The sequence below is a fragment of the Rhinatrema bivittatum genome, chromosome 4 (assembly GCF_901001135.1).
Source record: "Rhinatrema bivittatum chromosome 4, aRhiBiv1.1, whole genome shotgun sequence".
Lineage (NCBI taxonomy): Eukaryota > Metazoa > Chordata > Amphibia > Gymnophiona > Rhinatrematidae > Rhinatrema > Rhinatrema bivittatum.
Window position 1 is genome coordinate 202,054,305 of NC_042618.1, and position 20,609 is coordinate 202,074,913.

General features: G+C 43.6%; 1 protein-coding gene across 4 annotated transcripts in view; it reads left to right on the forward strand.

Annotated features, from left to right (window-relative positions):
* Positions 1-20,609, forward strand: part of DOCK3 (dedicator of cytokinesis 3) — a 1,203,328-nt gene that overhangs the window by 479,121 nt on the left and 703,598 nt on the right. For all 4 annotated transcript variants that reach the window (XM_029599541.1, XM_029599543.1, XM_029599542.1 and 1 more), the window contains one exon: positions 19,021-19,105. In XM_029599541.1, the coding sequence (XP_029455401.1) occupies positions 19,021-19,105 (85 nt within the window). The remainder of the gene's footprint in view (positions 1-19,020; positions 19,106-20,609) is intronic.

Genomic DNA, 20,609 nt, shown 5'->3' on the forward strand with positions numbered 1-20,609 from the left:
CCTACCATGCTAGTCGCCTTAACCATATCATCTGGCAACTGATTCCACAGCTTGATTGTGTGTTGAGATGAAAAGTACTTTTTATGAAATGTTTTAATCTGCTAGTGGTTAGTTTCACGGAATATTGCCTTGTTTTAGGTATTGTTTGAAAGGGTAAATTGCTTTCTTTTATTTACCTTTTTCATCCCACTCATGATTTTATAAACTTATATCTTGCCTCTTCTCAGTTGTCTCTCTTCCAAGCTAAGAGCCCTAACCTATGTAACCTCTCATCATAGTGTAGCCATTCCATTCCTTTTATGATTTTTATTGCCCTCTTCTGTACCTTTTCTACTTCCACTATATCTTTTTTAAGATGGGGTGACTAGAATTACATTTAGATTGATACAGACAATATAATATTCTCTGTTTTATTTTTGTTCCTAACATTCTATTTGCTTTTTTGACTGCCACCGTACACTGAGCTGGGGATTTCAATGTATTGTCCAGAAGGTCTCCAAGGTCCTTTTCCTGCCAAGAACTCCTAATGCAGAACCTAGCATTGTGACCTTGTAATTGGGATTAATTTTCCCTAAGTGCATTACTTTTCATTTTTCCACATTAAATTTCATCTGCCATTCAGATACTCAATCTCCTAGTCTCACAGAGTCCTTCTGCTGTTCTTCACAATCCACTGCTGTTTTAATGACTTTAAATATATTTGTATTATCTGCATATATGATTACTTGTTCCCTTTTCCAGATTATTTATGAATATGTTAAAAAGCACAGGTCCTAATCAGATCCCTGTGGTACTCCCCTAATGACCTTTCTCTTTTGGAAAACTAACCGTCTAGTCCTATCCTCTGTTTCCTGCCCCTCTGTCTTCTGGCGTTTCCATTCTTGTATCCTAGCCAGCAGCCTTTCCTTCCAGTAAGTCTCATTGTTGAACTGAAGGTTGATATTTCCTTTCATCCGTGGGCCATACAGGGTGAGCAGCATATAAGGATTCTGCTGGGTGAAGGGTTTAAGCCAATTTTGCAGTTACAGTTGGAAAGAATTTATGAATACCATCACCCCTGCTGCCAGTCCCTGTTCCTGCCAGAAACTCTGTATCTTCTTCTCTATAATATTGATTATGAGGATGACTTTTCATCCAGGGAGGCTGTTGTTGAACTCAGATCCTCCACAGCACACCTTGAAGGGCTTCATGACCTGTACAGCCTATGTTACGTATAATCAACTTAATACCCTGTGGTCAATACACACCAATCTTGAGATCCACAGACAACTTGCAAATGAGTAACCTCTGCATCATCAGATAAGTGAATTGTACCTGGTGCCTACATCTTGATTAAACTGTTGCAGAGATGCTCTGTGTTCTTCCTGCTTCTCATGGAGCTGCTGCCACCCTTCATGCTCCAGTTAAAATGTCCCACTATTTTCCTGCAACTCTCTATCAGTTCCCTGAGGACAAAGCTGCCACCTTCCTTTGTCTCCAGCCCCAGGGAGTCCCTTACTGCCAGGTGCAGTAAGTGTGCAAAGTATGAGATCCCTTGGTATTCCCCATCAAACACTGCCCTGATCGTATTCCTACCACAGTCTGTAATTTAAAAAAATCCAGGAGTGGTCCTGTGTTTCCAGCCTAGTCAGCAGGCCTCTGTCAACCTTCTTATAGCCATTAAGATATGGGCTGAGTTATTGCTCTGGTCCATCACCTAGGTATGCAGCACATCCCACATTATACACTGCTGATAATTTCCATGTTAGATCTGCTTCCTGTCCCTGCTTCATCCAGCTGCCACAAGTCTGCCATCACTGAGAGGTATAGAGAAAAGGCCTTAACAGGCAATACGATTTAACAATCAAATTACAAAAAGACGTATTTGCCAAAAAAACATTTGTAATCTTAAGGGACCTTCATACAAACTCCTCACTTTCATATCTTTTAGAGCCTTGCATTATGCTCTGTCGATAAGTCAAAGGGGTATTCCTTTAATCATTGGTCTAAATTTTTAATGATTTTTTTGAAACATTTTCATAAATTTTTTTAAAATATTTAAAAAGTGCACTAGTTCCCCATTTTGTTTTGAGAATAATTCATGCCCAACACAGTACCATGTTTCGCAAACTGCTGCTTCAGGGGCTGGAATCAGCATACATTCAGTCCAAGATATTCCTTCTTTTAAGTCCCGCTTTACTCTTATTTGATGAAGGGGCTAATCAATTCTTCATGTAGTATTTTCACCCGCCAAAGTTTCGGCGGGTGAAAATACTTTGACTGAATGTATGCTGATTCAAGCCCCTGAAGCAGCAGTTTGCAAAACATGGTACCATGTTGGGCATGAAATATTCTCAGAACAAAATGGGGAGGTAGTGCACTTTTTAAATATTTTAAAAAAATGTTGTGAAAATGTTTCAAAAAAATTGTTAAAAATTTGGACCAATGATTAAAGGAATACCCCTTTGACTTATCGACAGAGCATAACGCAAGGCTCTAAAAGATATCAAAGTGAGGGGTTTGTATGAAGGTCCCTTAAGATTACAAATGTTTTTTGGCAAATATGTCTTTTTGTAATTTTATCACTGAGAGGTAGGCATGTGTAGCATTCTGGCTGATCCATATGTCTTTAATGAGATGATTTCTGTTACTCTACGCTCCACTTTGGCAAATTGTTCCTGCATCAGACACAGCACTTACAAGGTACAGATCACCCACATACTAAATTTTGTCCTGGAAGAAACAATAATTTGGAGGTAAGATGTACAGCAGCCATTTAAATCTCACATTTTGAACCTGGTCATCCAGGAAAATATTTTCCTTGATGGTCCATATTGCCACATTTGCTGCCTGCTTCTGCCCCAGTACAGTGATTCTGGACACCATCCCATCTACTCCAAGGGTAGGAAATGTTGGTCTGCCACCTTACTGGGAGAAGGAGCTGGGGGTTCAACTTGGGAAGTAGACTTCCTCTTTGCTGTGGCTTCCCTATTACTGCTGCTTTGAGTCCAGTCTAGTACAAGAGATCCCTTAAGTCAACACAAATGAGTGATATTTTTGTAAATGATTGACCATATCACCATTTGAAAGATGGCATGGTATCTTTCCTCTACTAATACACGCAAGCCAAACCACAATAAAACATCAGTACTAAAAAGTAAAAAACTCACCCCAGATATTTTTGCCAACTCTTTTAACTCAACTCTACTCAACTCGCATCACAGATATAGATACCGCAGTTCACCATTGGAACTCATCTATTGAAAACTGTTTAAATAAGCTAGCCTCTCAAAAAATACACCCCAGAACAAACAGACCAAAAGCTGCTTTGTATAACAACTCACTAAACCAGATGAAAAGAAAATTGAGAAACTTAGAACGTCACTGGCGGAAAAAACCCTATTCCTGAACGCAAACAGGCCTACCGTATCTACCTGCAAAAATATAACAAAGAAATTGACCATGCCAAGAAAAACTTCTATGCCTTACAGATTCAAGCCTCGAATGGTAACCCTCACACTTTAATTAGCATAGTAAATAAAATCAATTACTACCATATGTCAAGACACTTTTGCTCACTCCTCCCCAGATTTCTGAACTAATATCTCCCACCAAAGGAAAAATCGAAAAGATTTCATCCGAATTCACGACTCTGCCAATCCCCCTTCCTAAACTTCCACCTGCTATTTGCTCTTTCTCTGATTTCAGCCCTACTGAACCTGATACAATTGCTCCAATTTTATCAAAATTTTATCAAAAAAATCACATACGGTAACTCTAATTCTGATTGGTATTTCACACACATAGGTGCCCCTCAAGATTCTTCACTCTCCGCCATTGTCTTCAATATTTATCTATTCTCCCTCTGTCACCTTCTTGCTGGTCTTAACCTAAAATTTACGCTGACTCCTGGACAAAAACCTTATCACTGATACAACTAAGTTTAAAGACCATAAACACCTGGCTTTCTCATAATCGTCTAAAATTGAACATAGCAAAAACAGAACTATTTCTATCCATTATTCCTGAATCAACTCGCTGCCCACAAGCAAACTTTATCTTTGATAGCCATACTATTCTGATTATAAACTGTGCCCTAAATCTAGGAATACTATTAGACTCTAGATTATCTATGACTTCTAACATTTCTGCATTAGTTAAAAAAAAAAAAATCTTATTTCAAATTACACCTACTCAAAAAAACTAAAGCCTCTTCTTTTTCCATCTGATTTTCGCTTAGTTGTGCAAGCACTTACCCTAACAGGTTTAGATTATTGCAACGCTCTATACTTCGGTCTTCCAGCAACCACCATTTATCTGTTTCAACTCATTCAAAACTCTGCTGCTCGTTTAATTTCCAGTACCCCATGCAGAGAGCACATTACTCCAGTCCTACGATCCCTCCATTGGCTTCCTATACACTATAGCATCCTTTTCAAGGTACTATCTATTATTCATAACTTAATCTACAACCCCTCAACCACCTGGTTATGTCCCATTTTAAGACTCTATCGGCCATCTCATCAACTAAGATCCATAGACAAATGCATGTTAGAGGTCCCAACAATAAAAACAGCGAAACTAGACCTAACTCGCAGGCGTGCCTTTTCAATCACTGGACCAATATTATGGAACTGCCTCCCAGGCCATATTCATCTCATCCAAAATTACAAAGATTTCAAAAAGGCTCTTAAGACATATCTCTGCTCTATGGCATATGGCAAACTTTGAAGGTTCTTAAATAAATTGTTCCTCTATTTTATTTTATCTTTCATCTTAATTATTCTGACACTGACTTTTTGTTCATTTATGCTGTATTGTTACTTTTTGTTTTTCTTTATGTATGTACTCTCTGTAAACTGCTTAGATCCACCACAATTGTATAGGCGGAGAGAGAGGATGATGGGAGAAGGAGTCTCCGTCGAGAGAACACAGGCCAGGAGGTGGATGCTGGTTGAGCGAGCAGGAGCTCTTCACCCTGGAAGCCCGGATCCCCCCAGGAGGAGCCCTTAAGGATCCGAGCCGCTGGGACTTAGGTGATCGAAGAAGATCACTTCACCCTGGAAGTCCGAGGCTCTCCCAGAAGGAGCCCGAAGGAGCCCGGACCACTGGGACTTAGGCAAGCAGCAATCTGAAGAGATGGTCCGAGGTCAAGGCAGGTGGCTGGCGAGCAGAGTCGGAGACTGGCAGAAGTCAGCACCGGAGAAGCAAGCCGGAATGAGCGGGAAGGTCCGGAACTGGAACCAAAGCGGGAACTGAAGCAGGAGGAGAAGAACTGGAACTGAAATGGAGGTCTGAATCTGGAACTGGAACTGAAGACGAAGGTCCAAACCTGGAACTGGAACTGAAGACAAGGTCTGAACCCGGAACTGGAACTGAAGACAAGGATTCCAACCTGGAACTGGAACTCAAGACAGGATCCCAAGAGAATACAGACAACGTCTGCAGCACACAGCAACAGGAAAGCAGGTAACCTTGTTGCAAGGCACTGACTGAAGGCAGACGCCGGCCTTAAGTATCTGCCGGCGTCTGACGTCACAAAAGGGGCGGCCCACGGTCCAGTGGGAAAAGGCCTTTAAATTGCCTCCCCTCACGTGCGCCTAGGAGGGGAGGGGCAATGTTCCGAGACTCGGCGGCATCTCCCTCGTGGGGACGCCGCCGAACAGGCCGCGCAGGCCCACCTGGACGTGGCGACTGCCGCCCAAACCCAGGCTCGAGGAGCGGCGCTCTGGCTGGTGGACCGCGGACCCCTGGAAGGAGAGGTAAGGTCCCGGTTGCCAGCGCTGCGACCGGGACCGCAACACTTTTGACAGTGAAATGCTGATCCTCCATAACTGAAAAGTGCCTGCATATCTGTCATGTCTTGTGAGATTCCTTCTCTTCATTCTTGGGTTCTACTGCTAGGGCAGGTGTTGAGTACAAAGCAGGAAGTAAAAGGCCAGGAGTATCTCATGCTCTTGACTGCCTGTTGTTCCTGGGGAATGATCTTGGGCCTATTTATTGCTTACTGCCTATGGCTGCTCACTGGATATCATGCTAGTAACTAGGATCTGCAAATGCTCCTAAGTTACTAGACTTTCACCATCCCCTTATTCTTTGAATTGACACATGATTCATTTGAAGCAGTAGATTCTGCAAAGATCTGCTTAAGTCACTAGTCAGGACAGGAAGTGCTCTGGTAGTTTTAACTGATGCATGCTGTCTGCTGTACTCTTACCTTGATGCTATATACTGTAATCCTGTGAGAGATTACAGTTTTTCCTATTACTACCACTCCAACCATAGCTAGGAGACAGTTATAAATTTACACCTTGTATTATCCTCTAAAGCTAAATAGGTTTTTTATAAACTTTTCTTTAACTCTGATTTTAGAACCTCTCTCTGAGATCCAACAGAGCAATGAGTGAAAACAAATGACTGCTCATAGTTTCATTTTCATCTAAAAAGTGACAAAATCATGGCATTCAACTGGAATGGATTGGTTAAAAAGTGCATGAACATGATTAATTCTGTTCTTTCCATGTCCCACCCCAGCCTTTTCTATTGTTTCTGACTTAAAGTAAAAAAAAAAATAAAAAAATTGCTTTGCTTCCTTCATAGACTTTAATGGCACTGAACTGAATGAATTATAAAAGATTCTGTTTTCTTTTGGGTTTTTTTTTTATGGGTCACGTTCTTTTGGTTTGGTTGCACCAAACCAAACTAAAAATCAATTAATTTATTGCATTTCCCCATTGGTATTCAAATGAATGCACATCCCTCGTAAAGATGCCACCTGCCTATATAGCCAGCCGCCTTTTTATATAGAAGCCAGCAGTCAAATCTCACTTTTACATCCACTTTCACTTTGTTGGACTCTAGTTCAGAATCACTCCTGTTGGGAGGAAGAAATGTTGGCAAGGTCCTTGCTAACTGTGTCCCTCCTGAACTTTCCAATTGGCATCTCTTCTCCAAAGATGCAGTCGCCTGGGACTACTGCATTCCTTCTGATATGTGCAAACAATCAAAATACCTTAGAAAAAATGAAAACTATTTTTAAAATATAATTAAATAGAGGCTGGGATGGCTCATGGCAATCTGCTGCCTGACAAAGGATGAGATGGTGCTTCCTCCCTCATGTAAAGTATGATGCAGGTCAAATCTCCGAGAGGGCCAGGGCTTTTGGCAGGGCAGGAGGGTGGTGTGGGGAGGCCTTGTAGTTTTGCTGACTGGGTGTCCTTTAGAGTCTGACCCTTTGAATGATTTGAAATGCTGTGGAAGAGGGGAGAAAAAAGGAGGCAAGAGGTCAGGGTTCGCAGAGGAAGTAGCAGACAGTGTGTGTGAAAATATTTCTAAGATGCTGGTAATCCTGCCACACTTAGGAACCCTACCATCTGTCTCCCACCTTTTCCCAGCATCTGCTCCCTGGGGATGTGTGTATGGCACATTCTCTTCCACTTACATCTCATACAGTCTTGCTCCATCTGTACTTCCCTCCCTTTCCCCCTCTGTTTCTCCCTTTCCCTTCTTTTCTTTCACTCCTCTTCTACTTTACTCAAACCCTTTCCCTCACCTCACCTTTCCTTTCCTTTCTACTTTCCTTCCCTCCCTCCTCACTCCCCACCTTTCTCTATCACTTTTCTTTCCTTCTCTCCTCTCACACTCACTTCCACCGCCACCCTCTTTGGTCTTCTTCCTCTTGTCAGACCTCTCTTCTCTCTTGTACCACCTGCAAGATGAGCTCTACCGGAGTCCCCGGGCCTTTTTCTTCTGTTCAGCCACCAGTAGAATGGCATATGCCAGAGGCCTCATCGGGCCTTTTTCTACTTTTTATCTGTCGGCTGGATAAGCTCCACCAGTGGCGCCACCAGGTAACTTTCTAAATGGAACGTACAGTGGCTGATACAGGGGTATTTTATGAGGCTGTTGCCGCTTCCCCACTTAAGGCAACCACCTCACTGTGGCAAATGATAGAACTGCCTCTGTATGGAGGAGCTTATATTCTTATAAACTGCGGTTAATGTTTTTTGTTTAGGTCAATGGAGCAAAGGTTTAAGTAAGAGATCTGTGATATCAACTGAAAAAAAGACCTTAGTAGTCCTGAAAGCCTGCATCCTGAAACATTCATTATTCTCTGCACAGTTCCTTTATTGTTTTCTTATTAAAATGTTGTTCAGCCTTTCTATGTAACAGATGTACATGTAAGCAATAACACAACAGGAGTGGGTGTTATAGAATGTTTGCAGTTGTACTGTAACTGTGCCTCAATATTCCACTACTTGATGATTATGATAGATCAAGGGTAGAAAACTCTAGTCCTTGAGTGCTGCAAGCTGGGAAGGTTTTTAGGATATCTGCAAAGAATATGCATGAGATGCATTTGCATGCAGTGGAGTCTGCTGTAGACACCATGGAATCCATATTCAAATACATTTAACTGGATAACATGCAAGTTATCTGGCTAAATGCTGACTTTTGAACATTTTTGGAATTTATCTGGATTAATTTTAGCTAGATAACTCATTGTTTAGCCAAATTTAGCAATAGAATATAGGGGCATTACAGGGTGGAGCTAAGTTAGCTGGATAAGTTATCCAACTAACTCCAATATTAAGAGTTACTCTTATGCAGCTAATTCTGGACATACCACAGAGTAGTCTTAAAGTTAACCAGATAAAATTATCTGGCTTTCTTTAGCAGTGTTCACACAACTGAATATCCCAACAAAGTTAGTTGGATACGTTTTTCTCCTAGGACAAGCAGGATGGTAGTCCTCACATGTGAGTTACATCATCAGATAGAGCCTGGCACGGAAAACCTCTGTCTGTTTCTAGAACTTTGACCAAGCACACTGAGCATGTCCAGCATGCAACTATCCACGCGTCCATGCAGGGTCCCTCTTCAGTCTCTCTTTCCATGGAGTGTTCATCTCGCGGTTATGGAGATCGTGCTTTTTCTTCTTTGGAAAACTTCCAATCGAGTCTCTTTTGGTTTTCTTCTCTCATCGGGTCCCTCGATCTTTCTCCGGCCCTTACTTAGAAGGCGTCGCGGTGAGTTCCTTTTCTTTGCGGTTGATCACCAATGGTGCCATCTCCCGGTGGCTGCCAACCATCGACCGCTCATCAATATCTTTTTTCGATGGCGTCTTCTGGGTTCCGCCGCTGCCTCCAGTGCCCCCAGACCATGTCCATCGCAGTCCCCTATGAGATCTCTATTTTGTGCCTGGGGGCATTGCAAGATGTGCACGGCTATTCTTTTTGCACTCAGATGACTCCCAGGGGTCGCCATGTGCATCTTCATAAGATGGAGAAGTTGTTTGGGCCCAAGAAGTCTGAGCCCTCGACTTCAGCATTGGGGTCATTGACTCCTAGGGGCAAGGTAGACCCTGTAGATACCTGTCCCGTCCTGCCATCTCCTCTACCAGTTCCCCAGATCAGGTTAGAGGCTGATGATCAGCCCGTGTCTATTTCTTCCCATTCTAGGTCTGGTTCATTGCCATCACCCTTGGCGCTGGGGAAAGACCAGGCCCAGCATCGTGGGAAAGCAAGGAAGCACTGTCATCTTCCTCCCATGACTCCAAGCTCAGGAAGGCATCGTCAGAGACGCACCTGTAGCGGCCCCGCACTGATGAGGCATCAACCTCCATCAAGACTAAGGGCCCGAGGTAGTCCCCACTAGTTCCAGTGCTGGGCACTGGTCTCCCTCAGGATTCTAAGGGAGACCAGGTTCCGCCTCCTCCTCAAGCTGTCCTGTCAGTGGCAGCATTTGAGGAGGAGTTAGAGCGCAGGGTACGGTTGGGGATCGGATGAGCTCTACAAGACATCAAGCTGCTGGCCCCCTCGAGGCCACCACCACCACAGGTGTTTTGGCACTGTTGCTGGAGCATTTGGATTTTCTCCTTGGTGCACTACCGACGCAACTCGTGCTGATGCCCCAAGAGCCGTCGATGGTACGGGGGACAGAGGTGCTACCGCGATCGGAAACTATTCCCATCTCTGATTCCTCAGACGAGGGAAGGTCGGTGGATATTCCTCCGCAGGCCCCTCCATGCCTATTCTGCACTGAACAGCGGGTCCATCAACACCATTGATGCCCCTGGTACTGGCAAAGTGCCCGGTGCTCTCGGTGCCGTTGGTGCCCTATGGACCCTCGATGCCCTTGGGGCTGTTGGTGCATTCAGGGCTCTCAGTGCCTCAAGCCAAGGCCACACTTTGGACTCCTCCACCAAGGTCATTGGGTGATCTGAGTAAGGGGGATGTCCCCTATGACCCGTGGGAAGATGAGCTTTCCGAGTCTTCCTCAGCGGAATCCGAGGATCTACCTTCTGAGCCATCCCCAGCGGAGGAGAGGCGCCGCTCTCCTCCTGAGGACCTGACTTTTCAGGTTTTGTCCGAGCCATGACGGAGTCTGTACCTTTCGAGCTCTTGATGGAAGTAGACTCCAGGCACAAAATGCTTGACGTCCTTCAATTCATGGATACTCTAAAGGAAGTGGTGGCAGTCCTAGTCCATGACATTTTCAAGGAACTGTTTGTCTGCCTCTGGGAACACCTTATTTAAGTTCCTCTGGTTAACCAGAAAACCGGCGCTGTATATCTGGTTCAGCATACCACTGGTTTTGAGCGGCATCGGCTTCCTCACCAATCTGTGGTGGTGGAGTCTGCCCTAAAAAATACTGAGGTCCCACACCTGCACCCACACCTCGGCTCTTCCAGGACATGAACACAGGGCCCTAGATGTCCTGGGGCATAAGGATTTCCAGGGCTCCATGTTGGCAGCTCGCATAGCCTGCTACCAGCTGTATATGAGTCAGTATTCCAGAAACCTCTGGAAGCAGGTTCAGGACCTGGTAGACTGCCTTCCTCAACAGCTACAGGAGGATTTCCTGAAGTTTGTGCTGCAGGGTTTTGAATGCGACAAGCATGAAGTGCGGTCCGCATATGATGTCTTTGAGTTGGCAACCAGAGTAGCTGCAGCAGGCATTGATGCCCATCATATGGACTAGTTCGAGCCTCTGACCTCCAGCCAGAGGTTCAGGACCGAATCGCACACTTGCCTTGCACCAGATAGAATCTCTTCAGTGATAAGATTAAGGAGGTGGTAGCCCAGCTGAAAGATCATCATGAAACCCTGCAACACCTTTCAGTTAGCACTTCTGACCCACAGTTCTCGGGCAGAAATTCTTCCAGTCAGGGGCCTCGGCACCCTTTTTACTGGCCAAGGAAGGACTACCCTCCAGCCAGTAGAGTACAGTCTCAACGGCCTGGACCGAGTTCTCACCCTAGACAGGCATGCACCCCTACGCCTCAGCCAGCACATCAGCCTAGCTCTGCCACAGTGTTTTGACTGGCTCTGCCACAGTGTTTTGACTGGCAGACCCTCCAGTCAGGGGATGGTTATGGTCTTTTGCGGACCAGTGGCAACCGTCATCACTGACCGATGGGTCCTTTCCATCATCTGGCGAGGATACTGGTTGCATTTCTAGGAATTTCCTCTGGACTGTCCCCAGCTGTATTAGGAAATACAGCTGAAGGAGCTCTCCTCCCTCTTAATGGCAAGGACGGCCGAGCCCGTTCTGTCCAGTCAGTGGGGAAGCGGCTTCTCCTGGTATTTCCTCATCCCAAAGAGAACAAGGGGCCTTCATCCGATCCTGGACTTGAGGACCTTGAACAAATTCCTCAAGCAGGAAAAATTCAAGATGGTCTCGCTAGGTGTTCTTATTCCTTTCCTGTAAAGGGGAGACTGGCTTTGCTTCCGCTATTTAAGAGATGCATATGCCCGCATAGGAATTTTCCATGTCTACAGAAAGTATCTCCGGTTTGTGGTCGCCAGGAAGCATTTTCAATACCAGTTGCTGTCCTTTGGTTTGTCATCTGCTCCCTCTGTCTTCACCAAGTGCCTGGAAGTGGTGGGAGCCTGTCTGAGGTGATTGCATGTGCAAGTCTTTCCCTACCTGAATGACTGGCTCATTAAGAGCTCCTCCAGGCAGGGGACACTGCAGTCATTGGAAGCCACCATTCGTGTCTTGGAGACCTTGGATTTTCTGATCACCCACCCAAAGTCTCAGCTTGTCCTGTCACCACAGCTGGACTTCATCGGAGCCAGGTTTGACACGTCTCAGGCTCGGGCGTTCTTGCCCCAGGATCAAGCACTCACCTTAGCTTCGCTTGCAGGTACAATCTCTTGAAGTCCCCAGGTCACAGCACACAGTATGTTGCGCCTCTTTTGGCATATGGCCGTGACAGTCCATGTCACTCCCTTTGCTTGCCTACACATGCGCAGGCCACGGTGGACCCTGTGATCTCAGTGGCACCAGGCTACTCAGAATCTTCAGGTTTGCATCCGAGTCACTCCGCCGCTTTGAAATTCCCTCTCATGGTGGATGACTCCATCCAACTTGGAGGTAGGGGTTCCATTTCAATCTTCCCCCACTCAGGTTGTATTCACCACGAATGCTTCCCACCAGGACTGGGGAGCCCATGTTGGTGATCTTCACACTAAGGGTCTTTGGTTGCTGCAGGAAGCACGTTGTTAGATCAACATCCTGGAACTGTGAGTGATCCAGTATGCCCTTTGGGCATTTCAGGATCATCCAGTCAACAAAGTGGTCCTCATTCACACCAATTGTCAAGTAGCAATGTGTTATCTGAACAAACAGGGGGGCATGGGATCCTTCCTCCACTGTCAGGAGGCAGTCCAGATATGGTCATGGGCCCTGTCCAGGGCATCTCTCTCCTGTCCTGGCAGGTCATGGCTCGAAGAATGTGCTGGCGGACCACCTGAGTCGGTCTTTCCACCCGCATGAGTGATTTCTGAAGTTGGAGGTAGCGGATCGGATCTTCCATTTTTGGGGGACCACGGACATGGACCTCTTTGCTTCTCCTGACAAAAATAAAGTGGATCGGTTCTGCTCCATCACTTGAGTAGACGGCAGACCAGCATCGGATGCCTTTGCCCGTCACTGGAGCAGGGGCCTCTTATATGCCTATATTCTGCTTCCCTTGGTTTCAGAGACCCTCCTGAAACTCCAGCAGGACCAGGGAACTATGATTCTCATTGCATCCTATTAGCCTCAGCAAATCTGGTTTCCTCTCCTGCAAGATCTCTCCCTGAGGGAGCCGATCCGTCTGGGAATATCCCCGGATCTAATAACGCAGGATTAGGGCAGGCTGCACCATCCCAACCTCCAGGCCTTGTCCCTTACAGCCTGGATGTTGAGAGGGTAAACCTACAGCCCCTGGATCTCTCGGTGGGCGTGTCTCAGGTCTTGCTGGAGTCCCGAAACCTTCCACTAGGAAATCTTAAGCCTGAAGTGGAAGAGATTTTCCACTTGGTGTGGGAGCAGTGGGTTAAATCTATTTTCGTGCTCCGTCCCCAAGCTGTTAGATTACCTCCTGCACCTCTTAGAGGCTGGCCTCAAGACCACCTCTGTCAGGATTCACCTTAGTGCCATCGGGGCCTACCACCAGGAGGTGGATGGTGTGCCCATTTTGGTACAGCCTTCAGTGGGCCGTTTCATGCTAGGTCTGCTCCAGCTAAAACTTCCCCTGCGGCCTCAACGTCGTTTTGTCCACTCTGATGAAGACTCCTTTCGAACCCTTACACTCTTGTGATCTGAAGTACCTCACCTGGAAGGTTCTCTTCTTGGTGGCAATTACTTCGGCGCACAGAGTCAGCAAACCTCAGGCTCTGGTGTTGTGTCCACCCTATACAAAGTTCTTCCACAATCAGGTGATCCTATGTACTCACACTAAGTTCCTTCCGAAGGTGGTTTCTGACTTCCAACTTAATCTGTCAATCGTCCTGCCCACCTTCTTCCCTAAGCTTCATTTGCATCAGGGTAAACGGGCTCTGCACAGCCTTGATTGCAAAAGGGCCTTAGCATTCTACCTGGAATGAACGGCAGGCCACAGACAATCCATGCAACTATCTCTTTCAATAAAAACAGATTGGGTATTGCTGTGACCAAGCAGACTTTGTCCAAATGGCTGGCCAACTGCATCTCTTTCTGCTATATGCAGGCAGGCCTGCAGCTCGGGGGCCATGTCAAAGCTCATTCCATTTGGATCATGGCGGCCATGGTAGCCCACTTGCGAGCGGTTCCCGTAGACGAGATTTGCAAAGCTGCAACATGGAGTTCCCGCCACACCTTTGCTTCATATTACTGCTTAGACATGCATATAAAACATACACTCCTAACCTTTAACCAACACCATACCCCCAATGACACAAAACCTACATGCACCTCCAGAACACGAAAATTTATCACTACCCACATACACCCAAACAAGCTAATCACATCCATCACTGTAATCTCACTACTCCTACTCAATGCACAGTCCATAACAAAAAAGATACCACTAATACATGACCTCCTAATTGACGCACACCCTGACATACTCTGCATAACAGAATCATGGCTCAAAAATACAGACAACACTCTCATCAATCAACTACCCACAGCAACATAAAATATTTATTCCATACCAAAAAAGAAAGGTGGCAGCCTGCTCCTCATGACCCTAAAGAAACTCAACATCACAGCACACCCCATTGACCTTCCACCCCCCATCGAAATCAGCCTTTTCAAATCAAAATCACTCCAAATCATCCTCTTTTATGCGCCACCTGGAACTCTACAACATATCCGCCCTAATTAAAACCATTGTCACCAAAATTGACATGACCATTCCTGCGATCGTTTTAGGTGACTTCAACCTACACATGGACAAATCCCCACTCTTACGAACTGGTGAACTCCTCCTAGAAACTATGACAAACATCGGATTCAACCAAATAATCAACACCCCCACCCATAAATCAGGACACCCACTAGATCTAATATTCACCAACAAGCACATAGACCTCCCCCACCCCCCAACAGCCACCACCATCCCTTGGTCAGACCATAAACTCATACACACCAATCTACATATAAATCACCCACCCACAGAAACAAACCGAATCAACAAAATCATCGAATTCATCAAACCATGCCCAATCAACGAACTCACCGAAATCCTACCAACCAAATTGAAAAACCTCGACCTAAAAGATGCAAGCACCGCAACAAACTCATGGACAGCCATCAATTCCGATGTAACAAAGATCAAATGCCCAACCATCAAAAAAGTAATCAAGAATATGAATAAATACAAAACACCCTGGTACACACCTGAACTAAAAAACTTCAAGCATCTCCTAAGACAATCCGAAAGAAAATGGCGAAAAGATCCATCACCGCAACTAAAAGACAGATACAGAACCATACTATACATCTATAGATCAGACATCGAAAAAGCCAAAAGAGATTACTACGCCAAAAAGATTAACAACCACCAATTCAATCCCAAGACCTTATTTGCATACGTCTCTGACCTGATACTACACACCCCCAACCCACCTCTCCAAGAAGACTCCACCAGATCTTGCGAAGAACTCGCCAACTACTTCAATGACAAAATTACCAAAATAATCGCCGCAAACCCACACACCAATCAGCCACCCGCTAACACAACACATCTCACCCACACCATCCTGGACCCAATTTGAAACAGTTGCATAAACCGAAGTAGAATCTATAATTCGCAAACTAAACCCAGCTGCACACCCCATTGACCCCATACCTGTAAAACCTCTAAAACAAATCCCAAACATCATAGCTAGACCAATTGCAGACATAATTAATATATCACTAGAACAAGGAAAGTTCCCTGACACCCTCAAGTGTGCCAGCATCAATCCAATCCTCAAAAAGCCACATCTCGACAAAACTGACCCAGCAAATTACCGGCCCATCTCCAACCTTCCCTTCATTACCAAGATCCTTGAAAAAATTGTCAACTGTCAACTCTCAGCTCACCTGGAAAACAACAACATCCTTTCCCCATCCCAATATGGCTTCAGAAAATACTTCAACACTGAAACTCTCCTCCTCTCCCTCATAAACCACATTCTCAGAGACCTGGACCATGGCCAATCCTACCTCCTCATCCTACTCGACATATCTGCCGCCTTTGATATCATCAACCATGAAACCTTACTAAACTGACTAAGGGGGCAACACACACAATAGATGCCAGGTAATGTCCATTAAAATGCTTTATTAGGAGACTTGTTGATCCAATACAAACAATGCCCGACTCGGGCTGAGTTTCTCCCCCCTCATGGGAGCTGCCTCAGGGGCTACAATAAACAAATAACAATTACTACTTTAACAATGCAAGACATACATGACTCACACAAATTATAAAAAACAAATAAATAATTAAAAGGTAACAAATGGATATGGAACATATATAACACATTTAAAATGGAACATGAAAATTGAGCAAATCTGTAATAGCAATGTAGTTTGCAATTAAAACCAAAATATGATTCTATAACAATATAGATGATTTTACCTGTGTAAGATAATCTTATATGCGTATGTAAATGATCTTGTTACCAATGAAATTTTCTGAAGGATTTTGAACTGTGTAAAAAAAATACAGATTAGAAGACTGAGCTGTTAAAAAATCAACTGACAAATTTAAAAATGAAAAATAAAAAATAAACAAAACTAAAAAATAAAAATAAATAAATGAAAAAAAATAATAAAAAAATAAATAAAAGAGTAATTTGGAATTGACTATGAAAAATCATATTTTTAAACATACACAAAGGACATTGAGCAGAAGCCAATGAATTGATAAATGCCTATATCAAAAGCTTACAAAATCTCAATGTCACAAAACTGAAAAAAAGGTGTAGAAAGATGGATGAATAATGGAGATGAATGAAACTCAAATTGCTATAATGTCTACCACTGCCATAATACAGTGAAAATGAATGCTTACCTGAAGGCATTGTTTGTATTGGATCAACAAGTCTCCTAATAAAGCATTTTAATGGACATTACTTGGCATCTATTGTGTGTGTTGCCCCCACGGCGTTTTTAGATTGCCTACCTCCTTGTTTTATCAATCCTAAACAGACTAAGGGACATCGACCTAGGCAACACTACAATCAACTGGTTCAAATCCTACCTAACAAACTGCTCACACAAAGTCAGACTTAATCCCAAAGAATCCAACCAAACCCCCCTTACACACGGTGTACCTCAAGGTTCATCCCTCTCCTCCACCCTCTTCAATATCTACATCCTCCCCCTATGCACGCTTCTAACCGGACTAAACCTAACCTTCTTCCTATACGCAGATGACGTTCAGATCATACTACCCATCAAAGAAACCATCACAAACACACTAAAAACCTGGGACAACCACCTTCGGAAGGTAACACAACTACTATCCCAAATGTCACTCAACCTCAACCATAACAAAACTGAAATACTACACATTAACAACAAGACTATATCACCTCTTAAAGACAACATCTCAACACCTACAACCGAAGATAGGATATCCCCCGCAGCCAGAGACCTTGGTGTACTCATTGACAATGAACTCAGCATGAAGAAACATATAAGCTCAATAATAAAGGACGGATTCTTCAAACTGCAAATCCTCAAAAGAGTCAAACCACTTCTCTACGCCCAAGACTACAGAATGGTACTCCAAGCCCTCCTATTCTCCAAACTCGACTATTGCAATGCCCTACTCCTGGGCCTCCCAGCCAACACTCTCAGACCACTTCAACTACTCCAAAATGCTGCTGCAAGATCACTTTCAAACACCAAAAAATCTGAACACATCACACCAATCCTCAAAAACCTGCACTGGCTACCAATCCCACAAAGAATCCAATACAAAGTCCTAACACTCATTCACAAAGCATTATACACTGAAAAATTCGACTGGCTGAATACTGCCCTTCATTTCCAAATTTCACAGAGAACTCTTCGATCTACCAACACTGTACTCATTCCTATTCCAACACCAAGAATCGCCCACCTGACCTCCTCAATCCTCAAAGTCCCAACACAAATTGATGTAAAACCCCACTACAAAATGTCATAAAGCCACTACATAATGTCATAAAGCCCAATACAACATGTCATAATACAACAGATCGCAAAATTAAATGTAAAATGTTCAATGTTTCAAGTAAAATGTTCCATGTTAAATGTTCCAGGCAAAATGTTCAATGTAAAAAATACAATTCTAAATGTTCAATGTAAAATGCTAAAAATGTAAAATGTTAAAAATGTTTACTCGTAAACGACACAATGATCCATTGTAAAACTAGAAGTCCACTCTTAACAGACTCCTCTGTTTCCAATGTAAACCGGTGTGATATGTCCGATGAACATCGGTATAGAAAAACAAATAAATAAATAGACAGTGAAAGCTAAAGTGACAGCCATTTCGGTCAGTTGGTCTTGCTGAATCTTTTCAGTAACTAAACCCAACTCTTCCTGCCTCAGGCCCTTTTTTCGGGTTCAGGCTGACTCCCTTTGTTCCAACAGCACTAGTTTTTGTGCCCATTGGCACCTAGTTAAGTTGCTGCTTGTGCGATGTTTGTATGGGAGCAGCCTGTAGCTAGGTATTCACCCGCATGTGAGTGCTACCATCCTGTGTGTCCTAGGAGAAAGCAGAGTTGCTTACCTGTAACAGGTGTTCTCCTAGGACAGTAGGATGTTAGTACTCACAAAACCCACCTACTACCCTGCGGAGTTGGGTTTCTCCTGGGTTTATTATTTTCTATTTGTCATAATTATATGTTACAAGACTGAAAAGGGACCCTGCGTAGATAGTGGTATGCTGGGCATGCTCAGTGTGCTTGGTCATATTCTAGAAACTTTGACAGAAGTTTTCCGTGACGGGCTCCATCTGATGAAGTCACCCACATGTGAGGACTAACATCTTGCTGTGCTAGGAGAACACATGTTACAGGTAAGCAACTCTATCATCTTTGCAAGCCTGCCAATGGCTGAATATTGCCTCCCATTTTTTTTAGTTCTGAATTTGTAATACAGTACATATACAGCACATTATCTGAGCCTCTGTATATCACTGAATATATGAATTAAATAGTTACCATGCATATTATATAAGTTACTGTGTCTTTATAGTATATACCATTGTATATGTGTGATACTATCCAGTTCTTTCTTTTTTAGGCATTTGGGTCTGGATTTGGTGCCACGGAAGGACTTTGAGGTAGTGGATTCTGATCAAATCAGTGTCTCAGATCTTTACAAAATGGTAAGAAAACATGGAGGCTTTGGGAATTAGTGAATCATTAACTCGGGATTGCAACTGTATGCTACAGTGTATATGTTTGTTTTAGTTTGTAAATCATATTGAGTTTTCTTTGCTACATTGTGATCCATAAATGAAATGTATAAATAAATATAAATAAATGGGACTTCTGAGTTCTATCTAGAAACATCTAAAATCTACAGAAGGAATAAGTAGTTAACCCCTTTTAAATTCTCTTTCCCTCTTTCTCTCTTATATTTCTTCCCTTACCCTTTCCCCATATAATATTCTCTTTCTGTCCCTTTCCTTCTTTTATTTTCTTGAATTATTGTCTTCTTTATCCTTATTCCATCAAGTATAGATTGATCACTAACATTCAGTCTATCACTTTTTAATTATCACTTTTCAGGAAAGTTAATCCTTAATGATGATCAGCTCTTCCAACACATTGTGGCAGGAAGGAGAGAGAGAACCTGTAATCTGATAACAATAAGCCTGTATGGATTAGCTCAACATTACTCTTTAGATGATTGAATAAGAGGTGAAAAAGCTTTCAGGAATGTTGATTCTGTTGGAGATTATGAAATATGTGGCAACAAGTTAATTATGCAGTTTCCCCTGCAGTCACACAATAATGGGAGGCTAGGGTCACTGGATATGGTTAAGGTTTTCTGGAAGGAGGTGGAGGAGGCGGAAGATGTAGTGTACTTGGATTTTCAGAAGGCATTTGATAAAGTTCCTCATGAGAGGATTCTAGGAAAAGTAAAAAGTCATGGTATAGGTGGCGACGTCCTTTCGTGGATTACAAACTGGCTAAAAGACAGGAAACAGAGAGTAGGATTAAATGGATAATTTTCTCAGTGGAAGGGAGTGGGCAGTGGAGTGCCTCAGTGATCTGTACTGGTACCCTTACTTTTCAATATATTTATAAATGATCTGGAAAGAAAAAGACAAGTGAGGTAATCAAATTTGCAGATGATTCAAAATTGTTCAGAGTAATTAAATCACAAGCAGATTGTGATAAATTGCAGGAAGACCTTGTGAGACTGGAAAATTGGGCATTGAAATGGGAGATGAAATTTAATGTGGATAAGTGCAAGGTGATGCATATAGGGAAAAATAACCCATGCTATAGTTACACAATGTTAGGTTCCATGTTAGGTGCTACCACCCAAGAAAGAAATCTAGGCGTCATAGTGGATAACACATTGAAATCGTCGGTTCAGTGTGCTGCGGCAGTCAAAAAAGCAAACAGAATGTTGGGAATTATTAGGAAGGAAATGGTGAATAAAACGGAAAATGTCATAATGCCTCTGTATTGCTCCATGGTGAAGACCCCACCTTGAATACTGTGTACAATTCTGGTCGCCGCATCTCAAAAAAGATATAATTGCGATAGAGAAGGTACAGAGAAGGCCTACCAAAATGATAAGGTGAATGGAACAGCTCCCCTATGAGGAAAGACTAAAGAGGTTAGGACTTTTCAGCTTGGAGAAGAGACAGCTGA